Below are 14,793 nucleotides of genomic sequence, written 5' to 3'. Positions count from 1 at the left end.
TTTGAAGTTCTTTTCTTCACGTAAAGTGAAAGGATTTACAGCAAATGTCATGAAAACATCAGTTTGGTGTGGGGGGGTTTTTTTTTTGGCAACGTTGGTTGAGAAATGTTGAAAAGTTTTTGCTTCGTTGAAGATTAATATATACTTTAATAAATTACAGAAAATGATCTGTGGGTTATCTAAGACTTCAGAAGATGATGTCAGTCTGTTTTTCCAGAAGAGTTGCTCTCTCCTGAAGGGCAGATACTTTCACAAGACCTGTAAAGCCATCGTGCTGTACTCCGTGAGACCAATAGTCGTGGGCACAAAACTGAAGCAGAGCCCTGGGCTGCAGCCCGGCCAGAACAGACTTGTGCTGCTGGTTCTCGTTGACAGAAAGTAGGTCAGAAATCAAAGTTTGTTCCCTTTTCTGCATTTCTTTGTAGGAAGCAGAGCAGTTCACTGTGTGTCTCCATGCACTGTGTGCATCTGCGATGTCTCTGTGGCTCGAATTTATGTTCAATAGCTTCGCTGGAGCCAGAACATCGATCAAGTATGACAAAGCGAGAACAATCTCATCTTCTACCTCAGTCAAAACAAAGATGTGACGCTCTTTTCTTGCCTCTTGGTGATAATGGAAAGGGGAAATCATTTGAGTAAAATAATTTTTCTAGTATTTTTGATGGGTAGATGAGGTGCTCAGAGATATGGTTTAGTAGTGGACAAGTATGGTTGGACTAGATGATCTCAAAGGTCTTTTCCAACCAAATGATTCTATGAGTAGATGCCTTTAAAACAGATCCTGTTGCTATGGGTGCAATCTGTGGTACAGAGCAGCCTAATACTCCAGTATTTAAGCTATAATATAACATTCAAAGGGGTGCTGTCCCACCATGGAAAGCAGAAGCTTAATTTGAAGTGAAGTTTAAAATGAGGTTTATGCTATAAACAGTATCTGCACATCAGTCAGGTTCCTGGTAGGCAAATGTCCCACGAGCTCACTGGATGGAGCCCAAGGGCTCGGTGTTAATCTCTAAGGCTCTTCCTTGGGCTGGCAGGATGTAGCACTGCAATCAGCTGTCTCTTGATGTTGGTGACCTCTTGCATTGGCTATGTTCCTCAAGAGCTACCAAGCCCAGGAGAGAAAGTGCCCCTCTTCAGTGGAGCCATTGCAGAGGGGCAGGGGGGGAATTTTTAGATCTTTCAGATCCTTATCAAAGAAAGGAAAGAAAAAAGAGGTGATGGCCACAAGGAAGTGACAGAATGGAGAGGGATCAGTAAAAAAAAAAAAGCAAGTAAGTCTACTTGTGCTTTTCTAATGTTGGGCTGGTCAAACACCTGAGCATTGTGCATTTGCTGATGCTTTTCAGACATGGACTAAGGGAAAAGTAGGGTTTTGTACAGAGATTTTTGGAATGTCCCCTTCCCTTGCTGCAGCCGCCCATCTCTGCACCCCTGCATGCTCTAAACCCGCTGACCTGCAATCTTGGGGTGAGCTCTTGGACCCCTGCCTGGCTGGGACCAGGTGGTTCCTGCTGCGGGACCTCTCTGCAGAGAGATGCTGTGCTGAGCTGCTTGCTAAACAGGCAGTTTTGTTCTTCAGGGTTGTTAGTCTGGCACCTTTTCTGCACATTAAATTCGCACAACGCAGCATTTAAAAATAAGGGAAACAGATTCTCTCCACGCCTGGTGCCTCACAGCAAATCTTACATCAACAAAAAACCCTCCGTGTCTTCTGTTGCCTTGACTCTGTGATTTAACACTGGGGCTTTGCAGTGGGGTGGGGCAGAATTCAGCAACCAACATCTCGATGCCGTGTCACGTGCGGTGCCCTGGGGACACCCTGGTGTGGGTGCCTTGAGGGGATGAGCAGCGATGTTGGTTTATGAAATGGTGAATGGCACGTGCCCAAGGGACCTAGGACCAAAGATGTTGATGGGTCTGGTAGTGGTAGGACCAACCTTTGGGATTTCATGATGGCTGGTGGTAGTTAATTGTTCTGTGAATTAATGATGTGTGTTTCCCAGTCGGTTCTTAGGCCATTTCCCAAACCCACGTGTGCTCCTGTTGCTTGTGTAGCAGCCAGGTTCCCATCCCCGTGTTCCTTTGATGACTCCCTGACAGTGAGGACGTTTCTTTCACATTTTTGTGCTACATTCCTGAAGTTTTGGTGGCCATTCCCTGCTGTTTGCTCAGCTGAGAGAATGAAAACTCAAACTGGTTACAGGTGCCCCCCCCCAACACTATATTCTTCTTTTTCTTTTATGAAAACCAATTCTATTAACTCTCTTAAAACATTTTTGGTTCCCTGGCAGGGAGATTTGGATACAGCAGAACAAACCTGCTGTACGAGCAATGCCTTTTCCACCATGAATCCCAATGACCAATTTAATGGATGGGTCTTTCATCAACATTTCTTAATATCTGGAAAAAGAAAATGCCTCTCAGTCTTGCAGTGACCATACAAAGTTGTGAACGATTAAAAAGCCCCAACTTACAGCAGACAATAAAGCTCAGCGTGCTTAAGAGCTTTAGGAGGCATCTAGCTCAGCCGAGTCGCTGTCTGTGGGTGTAGGGTCTCTCTGCCATGAGCCGTGTGTTTTCTTTGCCCCATGAGTAAGGTGAGCGCAGAGAGGCTGTAAAACCTCTGGATCCAGGTCAGACTCCAGCGCTCACTGGGAATCTTTCCATTGCCCTCACTGTAGCTTGGGCAAAGGGGTTTAGCCCTGACACAAGCTGGAGCGGGTCATGGGATGGCTGAGACCTGAAATGTGTATGTTCTTGCTCATGGCTATCACAAAGGGGGGTAAGCTGCTCCTTGGCTGGTCCATCAGGATAAAAAGCCACCTAGAAATTAGTCCCAGAAGAAGCTTTGCAAGAGAGAGAGATGGTGCTTCAGAAAAAGTGTGAGCAAAAGGCTTCCCAGGACCATGGGATTTGCCACCAGTCTACATGAGGTGATGAACTTAAACTCTTGTCCCCAAACCTCGCCTATCTCAACCCATTGCATGACCAAGGTGAGATCATTTTGATGGTGATGGCTGCTTTGCTTCGATGCATTTGGGCATCCCAACCTGGGGTCAACCAGAGGAGAGGTCACACCAACCGCTTCCTTTTCTGTTGTTGTCACATGTAAAGTATCTCCCTAGAAACTAACCTCTGTTTTCCTGAACAATGAAAATGCAAATTAAGAATGTCAGCTCTGTACCCAAAAATAAGATTTCAAACCCATTTAGCATTCCGTGGTGGTTCAGTGACAACTTGCAGACTCGCAGTTGTCTCTCGTGATGAGACGGGCAGAGTTCCCCAGCTCATGCTCAGAGCTGAGCACCACTGAATGCTTTATCCCAAAACTTTAGAATATCGGTGTTATTTGTAGAGCTTTTCAACTTCAAAGAGCTTGAAAAATATTAATGCAACTTCACAAAAGGCTTCTGTTCTCACTGCCACTCTACTGATGGGAAAATGGAGATGTGCGTGAGCCTGGCTGGAGGCTGCTGGGGCTCAGCACACCCAGATGGGGTCTGGCCACCAGCAGGGTCACGGGCAGCCCCTCACACCAGCATGAAATTGCTGGGTAATTTCTTGAAATGTTTGAACATGTCTGGATTTCAGATCTCTTCAAAATGATCAGAAATGTTCTGTTCTGAATTCTGTTTTTCTTCAGAATTGTGGACAGGTAAGTGTGGGGGGAAGGAACCTTTGGGGTTTCCTTTTCTCCTGCTTCTTAAATTATCAGGTGAAAAAACTGCCACGTAAAACACCTGCTTCTTCCTACTTGGGGGGGAAAAAAGGTTAGCAGATTCTGAAGATTGAACTGTAAAAAGAGAGACACCCATCTCTAGGTGCTGGGGTACCACGATGGTGCAAAGGGGGGAGCGTGTGGGGCTGGGGGACCCCCAGTTTCCCCCCAGAACTGTGCGGGGTCTGCAATGCACCCAGCCTCCATCAGTGATGCATTTCTTCAAGTGTGCATGAACTGCAGTGTGCTTCTGTAGTGTTTGCAGGGCTGATTCTCCTGGGTGTTTCAGTCAAAGTCCTTTCCTTCTTGGCAGCTACCTCGAAGGATTTTTCCTCAGATGTAGTTTTATATACATATGCAGCGAGCAGAGCATGGTATCCTTAAAAAGCCCATTCATGAGGAGCAAATGAGAGCTACGTACAGTAAATGCCATCCAAAATCACGCTGTCATTCTGGACCTGTCAGAATGTGATGGGCCAAGTGATTCATCCATCAAAATAATTTTCCAGCAAATCATGCTACTAGAAGATTGGGCTTTTTACTAAAGGAAAATATCGCTCTTAGTGTTGAGTACTTCTTGGCTTTGCCATCAAAGTTTAAGCAGAACAGAAACTGTGACTTGTGGGGTTTTTTGTGCTTAATTCAAGAGAATGGAACTGCAAAGTGTAAAGGTGTAGGAGAAATTTTTGGCTAGGCAAAGTTTTTTTTTCCTTTAATTTTAACTGTTTACTAGAACAGTGTAAGGATCTCCAACTTATTCCAGAGTGATGAGCTGAGTCCTTGTGGGGAGGTAGAGGAGCACAGCATGAATCCCAGACTACCCATGGAGCTAGAATTTCTCACTCTCCTTCTCTGACCAAGTGAGGTGTAAAAACCTGATATAATTCATGGCTTCTGCTCTTCAACCCTATCTACACCAAACACCTAACAAAGCTGTCTTCTTTGTGGCACAAGCTGTCTCACACGCAGGTTCCCCCCAGCCCCAGCTGCACCCCATGACCCGTGCTGGTGCTGAATGCTCTTTCTGCTTTCTCACAAAACAAAAACAAAAACAAGATAAAAGAAAAAAAAAAAAAGAGAAGAAACAAAGCAAGAATTGCAATTGACCGTGGCTTGTTTCAGTAATGACTTCGTTAATGGAGTGCACCCTGTACAGCACCACCCAGACATTTTAAAAAATAAAAATCTTGGCAAAACACTTTCTGGCTTTTTTTCCTGGGTGCTGGGAACATCAGTGCTCTGGTTCTGCATCCATGCAGGTCTCCCAGGGGTTCTGGGGGAAGCGAGGCAGCGCAATCAGGAGGAGGGCGATGCCGCAGATGAAGAGCAGGACGAAGGAGGAGCAGGCACAGGCGAAGGACCAGGAGTAACTGTACTCAATCCAGACTGTGTCCTTGCTGTCGATCATCCTCTTCACAGATTGTCTCATGACTTCAACAGAGATGATGATGCAGAGACCTGAAGGAAGGTAGGAGCAGTGGGTTGAATAACCAACTGTCAATTTTTCATCCTTAATTAACTACCTCATCTGTCATTTTGCTTACAGGAATTGCAGTGAGATTCACAGGTGAGTCACTGACTGTTTGAAGGAACCAACTCTCATAACTGCTCAGAGCTCTGCTATCACCCAGGCCATCCGGGTCAGCCGGTGACTTGTTGAGTGTGATCTTTTAGGGAAGCTTGGATGGGAAACTCAAAGTGGTGGAGGAATAATTGTGTTCCCTATGCAGCTTTTCCAAAGGTTGACTAAGAGTTTTATTGAGGTGAAAATTTGCACCTCTGTCTTTCAGTCATTGTGGCACATCAAGGTGTTACTTGCTCTTCATGTTTTGGGAGACAACCGTGTATTTTGGGCCTGGATCAGTTGTTTTTTTGGTTTGAGTCTTAATAAATGAGATAGAATAGTGTATATCCCCCGTTTAGACTGGGGGTGGAACTGAATATCTTAGAAATGTCCCTTTCAAAGGTAGGTGGAGAAAATACAGACAAGCTGCTGGGTAATACTTGCTGAGCAGGACATTTTCAGAGCTCTTCAGCTGGAGCACCACAGAGGGACCTATAATCTGATTGTGACTGGGAAGAAAATGTCACTTTCAGGGCATTTTTAGAAGTGTCTCCATCCTCCCGGGATCTAGGTCTCTCTGTGTTGCCCTATGAACTGAGTGTAAGTATGTGAGTACCCAGCCTCCTACCTGCAAAGGTGTAGAACATGGATGCTGGCTTCAGCAGATAGTCCCGCTTCTTCCTGAAGGATAAGAGGACGCAGATTGTTCCGATGATTGCAAAGCCAACGCTGAAGATGGCAATGGCTGCAGCTGAAATGCTGTATTCTGCCAAAGCAAAACAAACACCAAAAAATGCAAATATCTGCAAGTTTTGAGCACTGTCCCATCAGCTGGGGCGACTTTGCAGTAGGTCACTGAGAAATACATAAGCTCCTGCTGCTATGGAGGGCTGGCTCTGGGGAATTGAGTATTTCCCTCAAATAAAAGCAGGGGTAAGTATTGACCATGTATCTTTTGAATGCAAAGGGTATAAAATAAGAGCAGGAGAGGGAAACGTTTCCTGAGCACTTCCTGAAGGAGCAAATGGCACCTGTGTTGGTCTGATGAAGCTCTGGGCTGGAGCAGTTTCAGCTCTGCTGCATCAACGTTCCTGTTGAAGCCTTACTGGGCTTACTCCACGCTCTCATTTCTTCCATCACTCTGCTCTCAGAGTAAATAGACAGCTTGATGCTATTTTTATTCCAGATCTGTATTGCAGAGCCCCAGCAAAGCCCCCGTGCACGGTGCCGATGTACCGATGCAGAAGGACAGCTGTACGCTCCGTGGGGCTCAAAACCCGGGCAGGCGAAGCAGGCGGGAGGCCAGAGGTGAAGTCTTTGCCTAGCATCTTTCTTTTTTTTTTTTTTTTTTTTTTTTTCCCTTTAAAACAATGATTTCCAGCTCTGTGCAAACCCAGCTTCTTCAGGGCATAGCATTAAACCTTCCATAAAATGTCCTGGTTTTTGTTAAGCCAGCTAAAATGTGCGCTGGACACTTCCCCCGGCCGAAGCGCCTGAATGGAGGGGAAGAATTGCTAATTAAATAATTCAGGCCTTCATTTACATACTGCATTCGTTTTCAGATTAGTTTAATATTTAACACATGTAGCCATGTGTGAACATCACAGTGCCTGATGATATTTGCCTTTCAAGCCATTTAAAAAAAAATATCTCCCAGGCAAAATCGTGAAGAATTTTTTTGCTTGTTACTAATTAGCTGCCATCAAATCATAACTATTTCAGTGAAAGGGAACAGCAGCTCACTCTTTGTTCTCTTTGCTTTTCATACCACTCTTTTATTATAATTTCCTTAATGTTTCTCTTCACTATGTGCTAGAACTGCCTGGAAGAATTCATTTCAATGGGAAATCTTTTGCTGCGGCTTAAGCTTTTTCTTTTACTTTAAAGAGAAGTTCTTCCTGATTTTTTAATGAAATTACTAAGGGAGCAGTGGGTACGTTTTTATCATCAGACGGCTGGAACTGGTGGTGTATAAATGAGCAAAAGCAGGTAGCTTGGATACGTGCTCTTCTATCCACTTAAAATTCCCCTTCTTTCCCATCTTAGGAAACTGGTTTTTTTAGAAAACCTGTGTGCAGAGATTTCCACCATTATAATTTCCACTGGAAGCAAAAAAGATGATTGTTTAATATGTGTAATGTAATCATCAACTCATTGACTCCACAGCAAAATATGTCATGTGGCAAACTGGAAAGGGATTTGTCCTTAATGAGAGGGCAAGAAAGAGAAAGGAGTGCATTAGATGGGTGCTAAAATGATTTGATTTTACCAGGGATTCATTAGAAATGTGAAATTTGCCTGTGAAAGGCTGTTTTCAAAACCCGTGCTCTGTAAATACTGACTGTCCCTGTCTTCGGAGGATCTCTGGTCCTTCTTCCCATTGATTGCTCTTGTTGGTACATGATTTTCATATAAAATCAATATGAAGCATAAAATTCCTAATGGTCTTCACAGAGTCTCTGTACTTCTTTTCAGGGTCAGGACTCTGGGGTATGATTTATTCATTTTGATTTTATTAATGTCTTCTTCCTTCGATGGTAAAGGCTCGGAGTGTCGCGAATAGTGACAGTGTTGTAAAGTAATTTTTGCTGTTTTCATGTGTATTGACATTGTTATGTATTTATGAGACAACTTTGAGGAAAATCACACTTATGACTGTGATCATATATAAAAATCACTCTTCTCAGGAAGTTGTCATTTGACCTTGTTCAGAGCATTTTTATTTTTTTCTTACATTTTCCCCAGTTTGTTGTATCTGATAGAAATTCCTCTCCTGCTTTCAGTGGAACCCGGGCTGAACCCTCATTTTGGGGAACCCCTTTACCTTAGATCTTGTATGCACCTCAGTTAGGAAAACATTTTTCAGGATCATTCTTACCTTTCTGGGTGGTTACTTCAAATATCTCCGAGCTCTGTCCTGGTGTGAAGTGCTTGAAGTAGGAGCAGTTGTGTTCTGAAAGAGAAACCTGAATTTAGTGTGCTTAGAAATCCCTGATAAAATGTGGTAAAATGGAATTTGCTTTTTATTGATGCATCAAAGTTGCAATGACTTTCAAGTTCCCTACCCTTGGTAACACAGAGAAGCTGGAGTTGGATCTGTTTTATTTGGGAGCAGATGAGTGGCATGCACATGCCAGGCCACCAGTTCCAGCACGGACAAGGCTGAAGCCTCCTCTGATACCTTTTGTGGGCTGCTCCCTCCAAGAGCTTTTCACATTGATTGCTCATCTGTTTAAAACATGAATTACAGATAATTGTTCTCATTCTCTCTTTGGCCATCACATGCTCCTGCCTCTCTATATAGCAGTATTTCCTGGTGATGAGACCTGTGTGACTGCAACTGAGCTGGTATCTCAGCTGACCTCCCCTCACCACTGCCAACCCACTCCACAGTGGCATCACCCCCACTTCTGTGGTCAACTGGGACTCCAAAAAAGGAGGATGGAGTGTCCTCATCCACCTTTTCCCTCCCAGCTCACCCCTCCTCCAGCTTGTAGCCCCTTGGGGGGGGAGTTTGCTACATGGGGCAGAGGTCACTGTGCTATGGGGGTCTCAGAGATGCAGCAATGAAGCAAAGCACATGGTGTTTTACTGCAATAGGGACACTGAGGGCTTTTTTTTGGCTATTAGAACAAAAAGACAAAACCCATCTGAAGCCACAAGCAGTTGTCCAGGCAGGGAAGCCTGATCAAAGCCGTACGAGTCATAGAATCATAGAATCATAGAATCATAGAATGGTTTGGATTGGAAGGGACCTTAAGGATCATCCAGTTCCAACCCCCCTGCCAGCAGCAGGGACACCTTCCACTAGACCAGGTTGCTCAAAGCCTCATCCAGCCTGGCCTTCAACACTTCCAGGGAGGAGTCCAGGGTGAAGAGGCTCAACCTGCCTTAACCAACGCTCACTCCCATCAGAGCAGTCCAGTAAGTTAATTTGCTAAGATAGCAGAGTTAGATGGTGGGAACTTGATCAAGTTCCTCTATCTGGACTTTACGTGAGCACACTGCCACGTCCCTGAGATATTTATAGAGGGGTTATAAAGTGAACAGGGCTCAAGATTGTGAGGCTGGGGGATACTGGGAGGAGGGAAGTTGGTAGTTGAGTCTCTCAATGGCCATGATATTGTTTCATACTTGGTCTAGTGAGAGTCACCCAGCGAAGAGGTGACATTGCTGTCACCAGATCCACGGGAGGATTTGAGCCTCAGCATCTCAGCGGGATGGGGAAGGGTCTGGTGAGGACCTGCTGACTCAGAGCTTTGGCAGCAGCACAGAGTTAGTGTGGAGGGTGTTCCATCTATTTGTAACCAATTTAATTGAAGGTTTGAAGGGGCGCAGAGCCGGGAGAACAGTTGCTCGCCAGGAATTTGGCTGGAAGGGTGCAACCGTGGAGATGCGTTGAGCGGCGCCAGCTCTGATTGAGCTATTCTGCTGAGCCGGGCTGGAGAGGACACGCTCAGCACCTGCCCCAGCACCCATCCTGCACCCCAGGGTTGGACTCCCATTAGATCCAAAAATCATTCCAAGATTGCTCGAAATACAGACACTGCCTGTGGAGAGGGGTTAACACCAGCATCTCGTGTCCATTAAATAACGGAGTTAGCTCTGATTTCCAGGAGATGGGAGAAAGTCTGGAAGGACTTTGTGGTCCTCCCCAGTGCCTGGACCAGGACATGCTGCTCCAGGGCAGGTTGTGAGGTAAAGCCTGAGCCAGGTCCTGGGTGCAGGACCATGCAGGGATTCTGCCTGGGGACACCTCCTGCAGTTTGGCACTTATTTACAGCATTAATTTCTAGTGACAAGAAGGTATCGCAGTGCTGTGCTTCACCTGTTGGTTCTTGGGGTTTTTTTCTGTCACATAAATGGCAGATTTTGGAGTTACTGATTCAAGAAGGATTTATTTTCTCTCTCCCAGAAGACAGGCAGTTGTAAAGCAGTGTTTCTGGGCCTGTTAGTGGAAGATTCCTTTGAGACACTCTTATCTAGTTAATTTTATAAGATGACTTTTATTTCATCTGCAGCTTCTCCTTGCTGGAGACTAGGTTAATGTCCAGCTCTGGCATCTGTGACCTGTTCTTTATAATCCTTGTAAAGGAGTGAAGGAAATGTATTTGAACTCAGACCTTTGTGACCAAAATTGCAAATTTTGAGCCCCAGAGCAGAGGTTACGTCCCTCTGCCAGCGACTGAGTGGTGCCTGAGGCTGAACATCCAGCCTGGTGATCCCAGTTTGGGAATTCTTTGGCTCCTGTCCTAAAGAAGAGGGAGATGGGATGAAATGGGGACAGTTAATCTTGGATTCTTTGGTTTGGCTTTTCATGAATTCTCCAAAAAGGCTGAACTCTAAGAAGTTCCCAGGTGTGCTGACTGGACAAACCCAAGGTGAAGCCATCCAGTCATGGTGCAATGGGGCACACAGCACAGCTTTGTGTCCTTTGCAGGTGAACCAAACCAGCCCAGTCCACCCTCCAGTCTGTGAAGGCTCAGCAAAGGGAGAGCACATAAAACCTTCTTTTAGAGATATATTTGTCTGCAGGAAAAGAAGCTGCCTCTGTGTCTTGTGCCTCCTGTGTCTTTGCTTATAGCAAAGCTCTGCCAAGGTACGTTGAGTGGGGTTATCACAAGTGTGGGTTAGCTCTAGGGGAGGTGTTCTTGGAAAATGCTTTTATTGTGGGAAAATACAGCTAGATCCTTTTTGGTGACATGATATATTGTTTTCAGTTTAAAGATGCTTCAGTGCTCTGCTGAGCTGGGAGTGTCTGTTTCAAAGAGGCTCCCTGTTATTTAAGAGAACTGAGGCACTTCAATGCCTCTCTGGTGCCATCATGAATAAGAGAAAAGCCCATTTGTGTCACACCACATTTACATAATGGATAGGAGTTAAAATGGGTTTTATAATGGATGAAAACTGTGTGGAAATCTTTATTTCTCTCCACCCCTTAATTGCATTATCTCTGCTACGAGGTCACCTCAGTCTGCTGATGGGAACAGTCCAGGGGCTCTGCGGTCTTTAAGGCTCATGTGAACTTCATGGCTGTAGTGTGGTTTATTGTAGTGTCCTCCCCTTTCCAGGTCACCCACCCTTACAGCCCTCATGGCCCCTTCTCCTCAGATCCACCATTCCTGGATGACCGCTGTGCAGGTCGAATGGACCAGCTCTTCCTTCCTCTACTCGTGCAGAGCCAGAGCCAACCTCTCCTGCTGCTGACTGCCACAGGGCTGGACAGCAGCTACAGCAGCCATGGGACGATCCCATTGAGCTGTGGTTGAACCTTGAGGTCTGCAATGTGGAGACTTCATAGGGGAAGAAAGGGCAGAAAGGCCACCAGATGTTTGGGCCATGCAGAGTTTCAGGTGGCAGCTGTCACCCAAGACCATTAGAGTGACAGGCTGGGAAGGGGCTGGAGCCCACCTTGCTCTTGAACCTGAGATGGACCCTAGTGCGTGGGGCTTTGTGGCAGGCTGGATGGATTTTAATGTGAGGTTTCCCCTTGTTTTAAGTTTGGGAGACAGGACCTGCTGCTGTGACTTTAGGAGGTTGTTAAGGTGAGGGCTGAGTGGTGGAAGGCGCCAGACCTTGGGCTCTGACCTGGCCAGCAAGCCAGGGGAAGGTCTTTGACACGCAGAGTTTTGAAGCTGGTAGCTCCAAATGGTTTAATTTCATACCAGTCTTGCAGAGTGAGTCTCTTGTATGGACACGGGGAATGAGACAGCCCTGCTGATAACCCAGTTCCCAAGCATTTCTCTCCCTCTGCAGTTGCCTGAACTCAGGTTCCCATATTTCTAAGGACCTGTTTAACCTGCTGGCAGCACACACAAGCTATAGAGCATCCCTGCTGCTGCCCTCTTTGTAGGACACCACCTATACTGGCGTTACTGGCAGTGAAGGTGAACTCAGTTTACAACCAGTAGTAAAATACCCCAGTGCTCACTGATCACAGTTAAAAATGTCTCAGTATTAATCTGAATTTGCCCAGTTTTAATGACCATCTCCCTGATCTTTTTATTTCTTACAGCAGGATGCTGAACCCTTTCCAATTTGTCAACAGCCTGTAAAATTTTAAAGCTCTGCTTAAATCACAGCTCTGCTTTGTGGACTGTGAGCCAAACCATCCTACCCATTTTGCACTGTGCTGAGCTCAAAACCTAATAAATAATGTTAATCATGCCATCCATTTCCTCCTCAGGGAGTACCTGGTAAATGGTTATCCACACAGTGATAAATTCTTACGTTTCTTTTGCAGTCCTGGCACTAATGTCTGGTTTGGTCTCATGATTTTCAGGAAAACCAGTGCCCACATCTGCTTTTTTTCTTTTTTACTGCACGTTTGTTCATTCACATTTTTCTCGACTGCTGCAGGTTTCACAACCCCAGTGTTTCCCTGTCGACATCTCTTCCCAGAAGTGTGAAATCAATTGAACGTGAGCCGTGCGGACACAGCATCATTTAGCAGCCCAAATCCACGGGGGCTGTGCTCCCCCCCTCCGCCCCACGCCGTGTTCCCTGCCTGAGCGACACGGGGATTAAGATATTTAGATTATGAGGTGCCACTTTCACCCTTTGAAACCACAGATGCTGATTATGACAGAGGATATAATCTAAATTCCCAAATATCTTTAAAAACAGGAAAACCACCTCCAGTGTGGGGTGGGCAGCTCAGCCCCTCCGTCATCACCCAGTTATTCGCTGCGCCCGGCAGAACGGCAGCGCTGGGACGTGATTCAGGGCCCGTGCAAGCACATGCTGATGTCTGTCAAAGATAGGAGCTGCTTTCGTGCTGCCCTGCCTGCAAATCTGCTTTTTGCAGACAGCTGGATATTTATGAGTTTTATATTTACCCCGCGGTTGTGCAACTTTGGTGTTTATCCACCAATTTCTATTGTTTATTTTTTCTTCTGTGGGAGTTTTCCTCTGCATGTAAAGAAAGGCAGATAGTGAGGAATATGTTTCTAGGCACGAGTACCTTTGGGAAAGACATTAAGCATACGGATGACACGCTCCCAAATTTGGTTAGAGGCAGATCCAAATGCTGTGACTGAGCTCCTCTCCTCAGAACACGGAATTTGGCCGAAGAGATAAAGAATTGCAGTAATACAGGGAATGTACTGTCAGCCCAGGCAGTAAGATTTTTCACAGGAAATTTTGCAGATATATGTTAACATATATATTTCATTTCAAGCAGCCAGTCTAACATGAAGGCAATGCTGTTATTTCTGTTCTGGAAAGCATCCAGTACCCTATGAGCTTTCTAAAAAAGCAGCGTAGCTGGGTCAGGGAGGGAGTGTGTTAGTGCACGCGGCGTGAATGTTGCTGACTTTGCAATCAGCAAAAACATAATGAGCTCCTTTTACCATGGGAATGGAACAGTCTTCCCGGAAAGCAGCCATGCCCACTCCACCACTGCCCTCCCTATTGAGGAGGAACTTGTGATGGAGATGTGTGTGGGACCAGGCTGCTTCTTCCCAGAGGTGAGGAGACTCAGTAAGTTGTTGAGAAATTGCTTCAAACTCAGTTTATGATTTTTTTTTTGGAAGTTAGCAAAACGTACTGCAGGCCCCTCTTCCTCCCTGCCCTGAGGAATGGTTGTTCCTGAAATAGCTCAGAGACAACCTGATGCCCACCACTATGGAGGCTGTGTCTTCATAGCTTTGTGGATCTGGAAATCCTAAAGATCCAGCTCCGTATGGTGGAGCCATAAATCCTCTTTCTTGCCCGCTGCCATCAGCATGCCTGGGTGCTGTGGGACCTTTGGCTGATGACAACAACATTTCCTCCATCTCAGTTTCACTCTGTGATTTCCACCATGCCCCATCCTCCTCCCCATCTCCCTGACGCTGTTGTTGTTCCACAGGAGATTCAAATATGTTCACAAACAGACGCGCAAGGCAACACAGCACACACTTACAGCAAGAGGGATGAAAACAAGGTGTATTTGCAGACCAACATGCCACCAGCCCCATGCAGCCCCACCCCAAGTTAAGTGCCAGGGGAACACGGACCCTATTTTCCTTCTGCCACATCCTGCAACCTCCTAAGCAAAGCCTGGCGTGGCCGCCTGGTGCTTTCTCCCATGCATTGGTGGGTTGTCACCTACCTCCTGGCAGACTTATTGGCCCACAGCCCTTCTCTTTGGGACCTTGCTCCTGCACAAAAATCCGCTTTGTACAGAGTCGCCATAGCCCGAAATGAGCCGCTTCGCAGGTGGCATTATACGTCTCCACTTTGGGGCTCAGCACGGCCCAGTGATCAGTCACTACAGCTGCAAACAGGAGCGAGACACCAACCAGGATCACGGAGAACGTCAACCGGACCTTCAGGGGTTTGTTCTCGTCCATCTCGCTCCGGATGGGCGCTCTCGACGGAGCGCGGCGGGTGATTCGCCACCTCTCCCGAAATCCTGGCGCATCTGAGCGATTGCAAATGTCAGGGCCGGGGAGAGCGGGGCGGCTCAGGCAGCTGCTGGGCTGTGTCAGCCGGCGCAGGGAGGTTATTAATGCACATAACGAGC

At 46.3% G+C, this 14,793-nt stretch overlaps 1 protein-coding gene across 1 annotated transcript; it reads right to left on the bottom strand.

Annotated features, from left to right (window-relative positions):
• Window positions 1–4,821: 4,821 nt before the first annotated feature.
• Window positions 4,822–14,639, bottom strand: CACNG1 (calcium voltage-gated channel auxiliary subunit gamma 1). Its single transcript, XM_010171177.1, has 4 exons — window positions 14,380–14,639; window positions 8,164–8,238; window positions 5,914–6,051; window positions 4,822–5,179 (listed from the first exon to the last, which is right to left on the bottom strand). Exons 1-4 carry the CDS (start codon window positions 14,618–14,620, stop codon window positions 4,953–4,955), a joined length of 681 nt encoding a protein of 226 aa, XP_010169479.1. The 5' UTR covers window positions 14,621–14,639; the 3' UTR covers window positions 4,822–4,952.
• Window positions 14,640–14,793: the final 154 nt, after the last annotated feature.

Source organism: Antrostomus carolinensis, unplaced genomic scaffold (assembly GCF_000700745.2).
Source record: "Antrostomus carolinensis isolate BGI_N321 unplaced genomic scaffold, ASM70074v2 scaffold9577, whole genome shotgun sequence".
Taxonomy (NCBI): Eukaryota; Metazoa; Chordata; class Aves; order Caprimulgiformes; family Caprimulgidae; genus Antrostomus; species Antrostomus carolinensis.
This window is presented reverse-complemented; position numbering and strand designations above follow the sequence as displayed.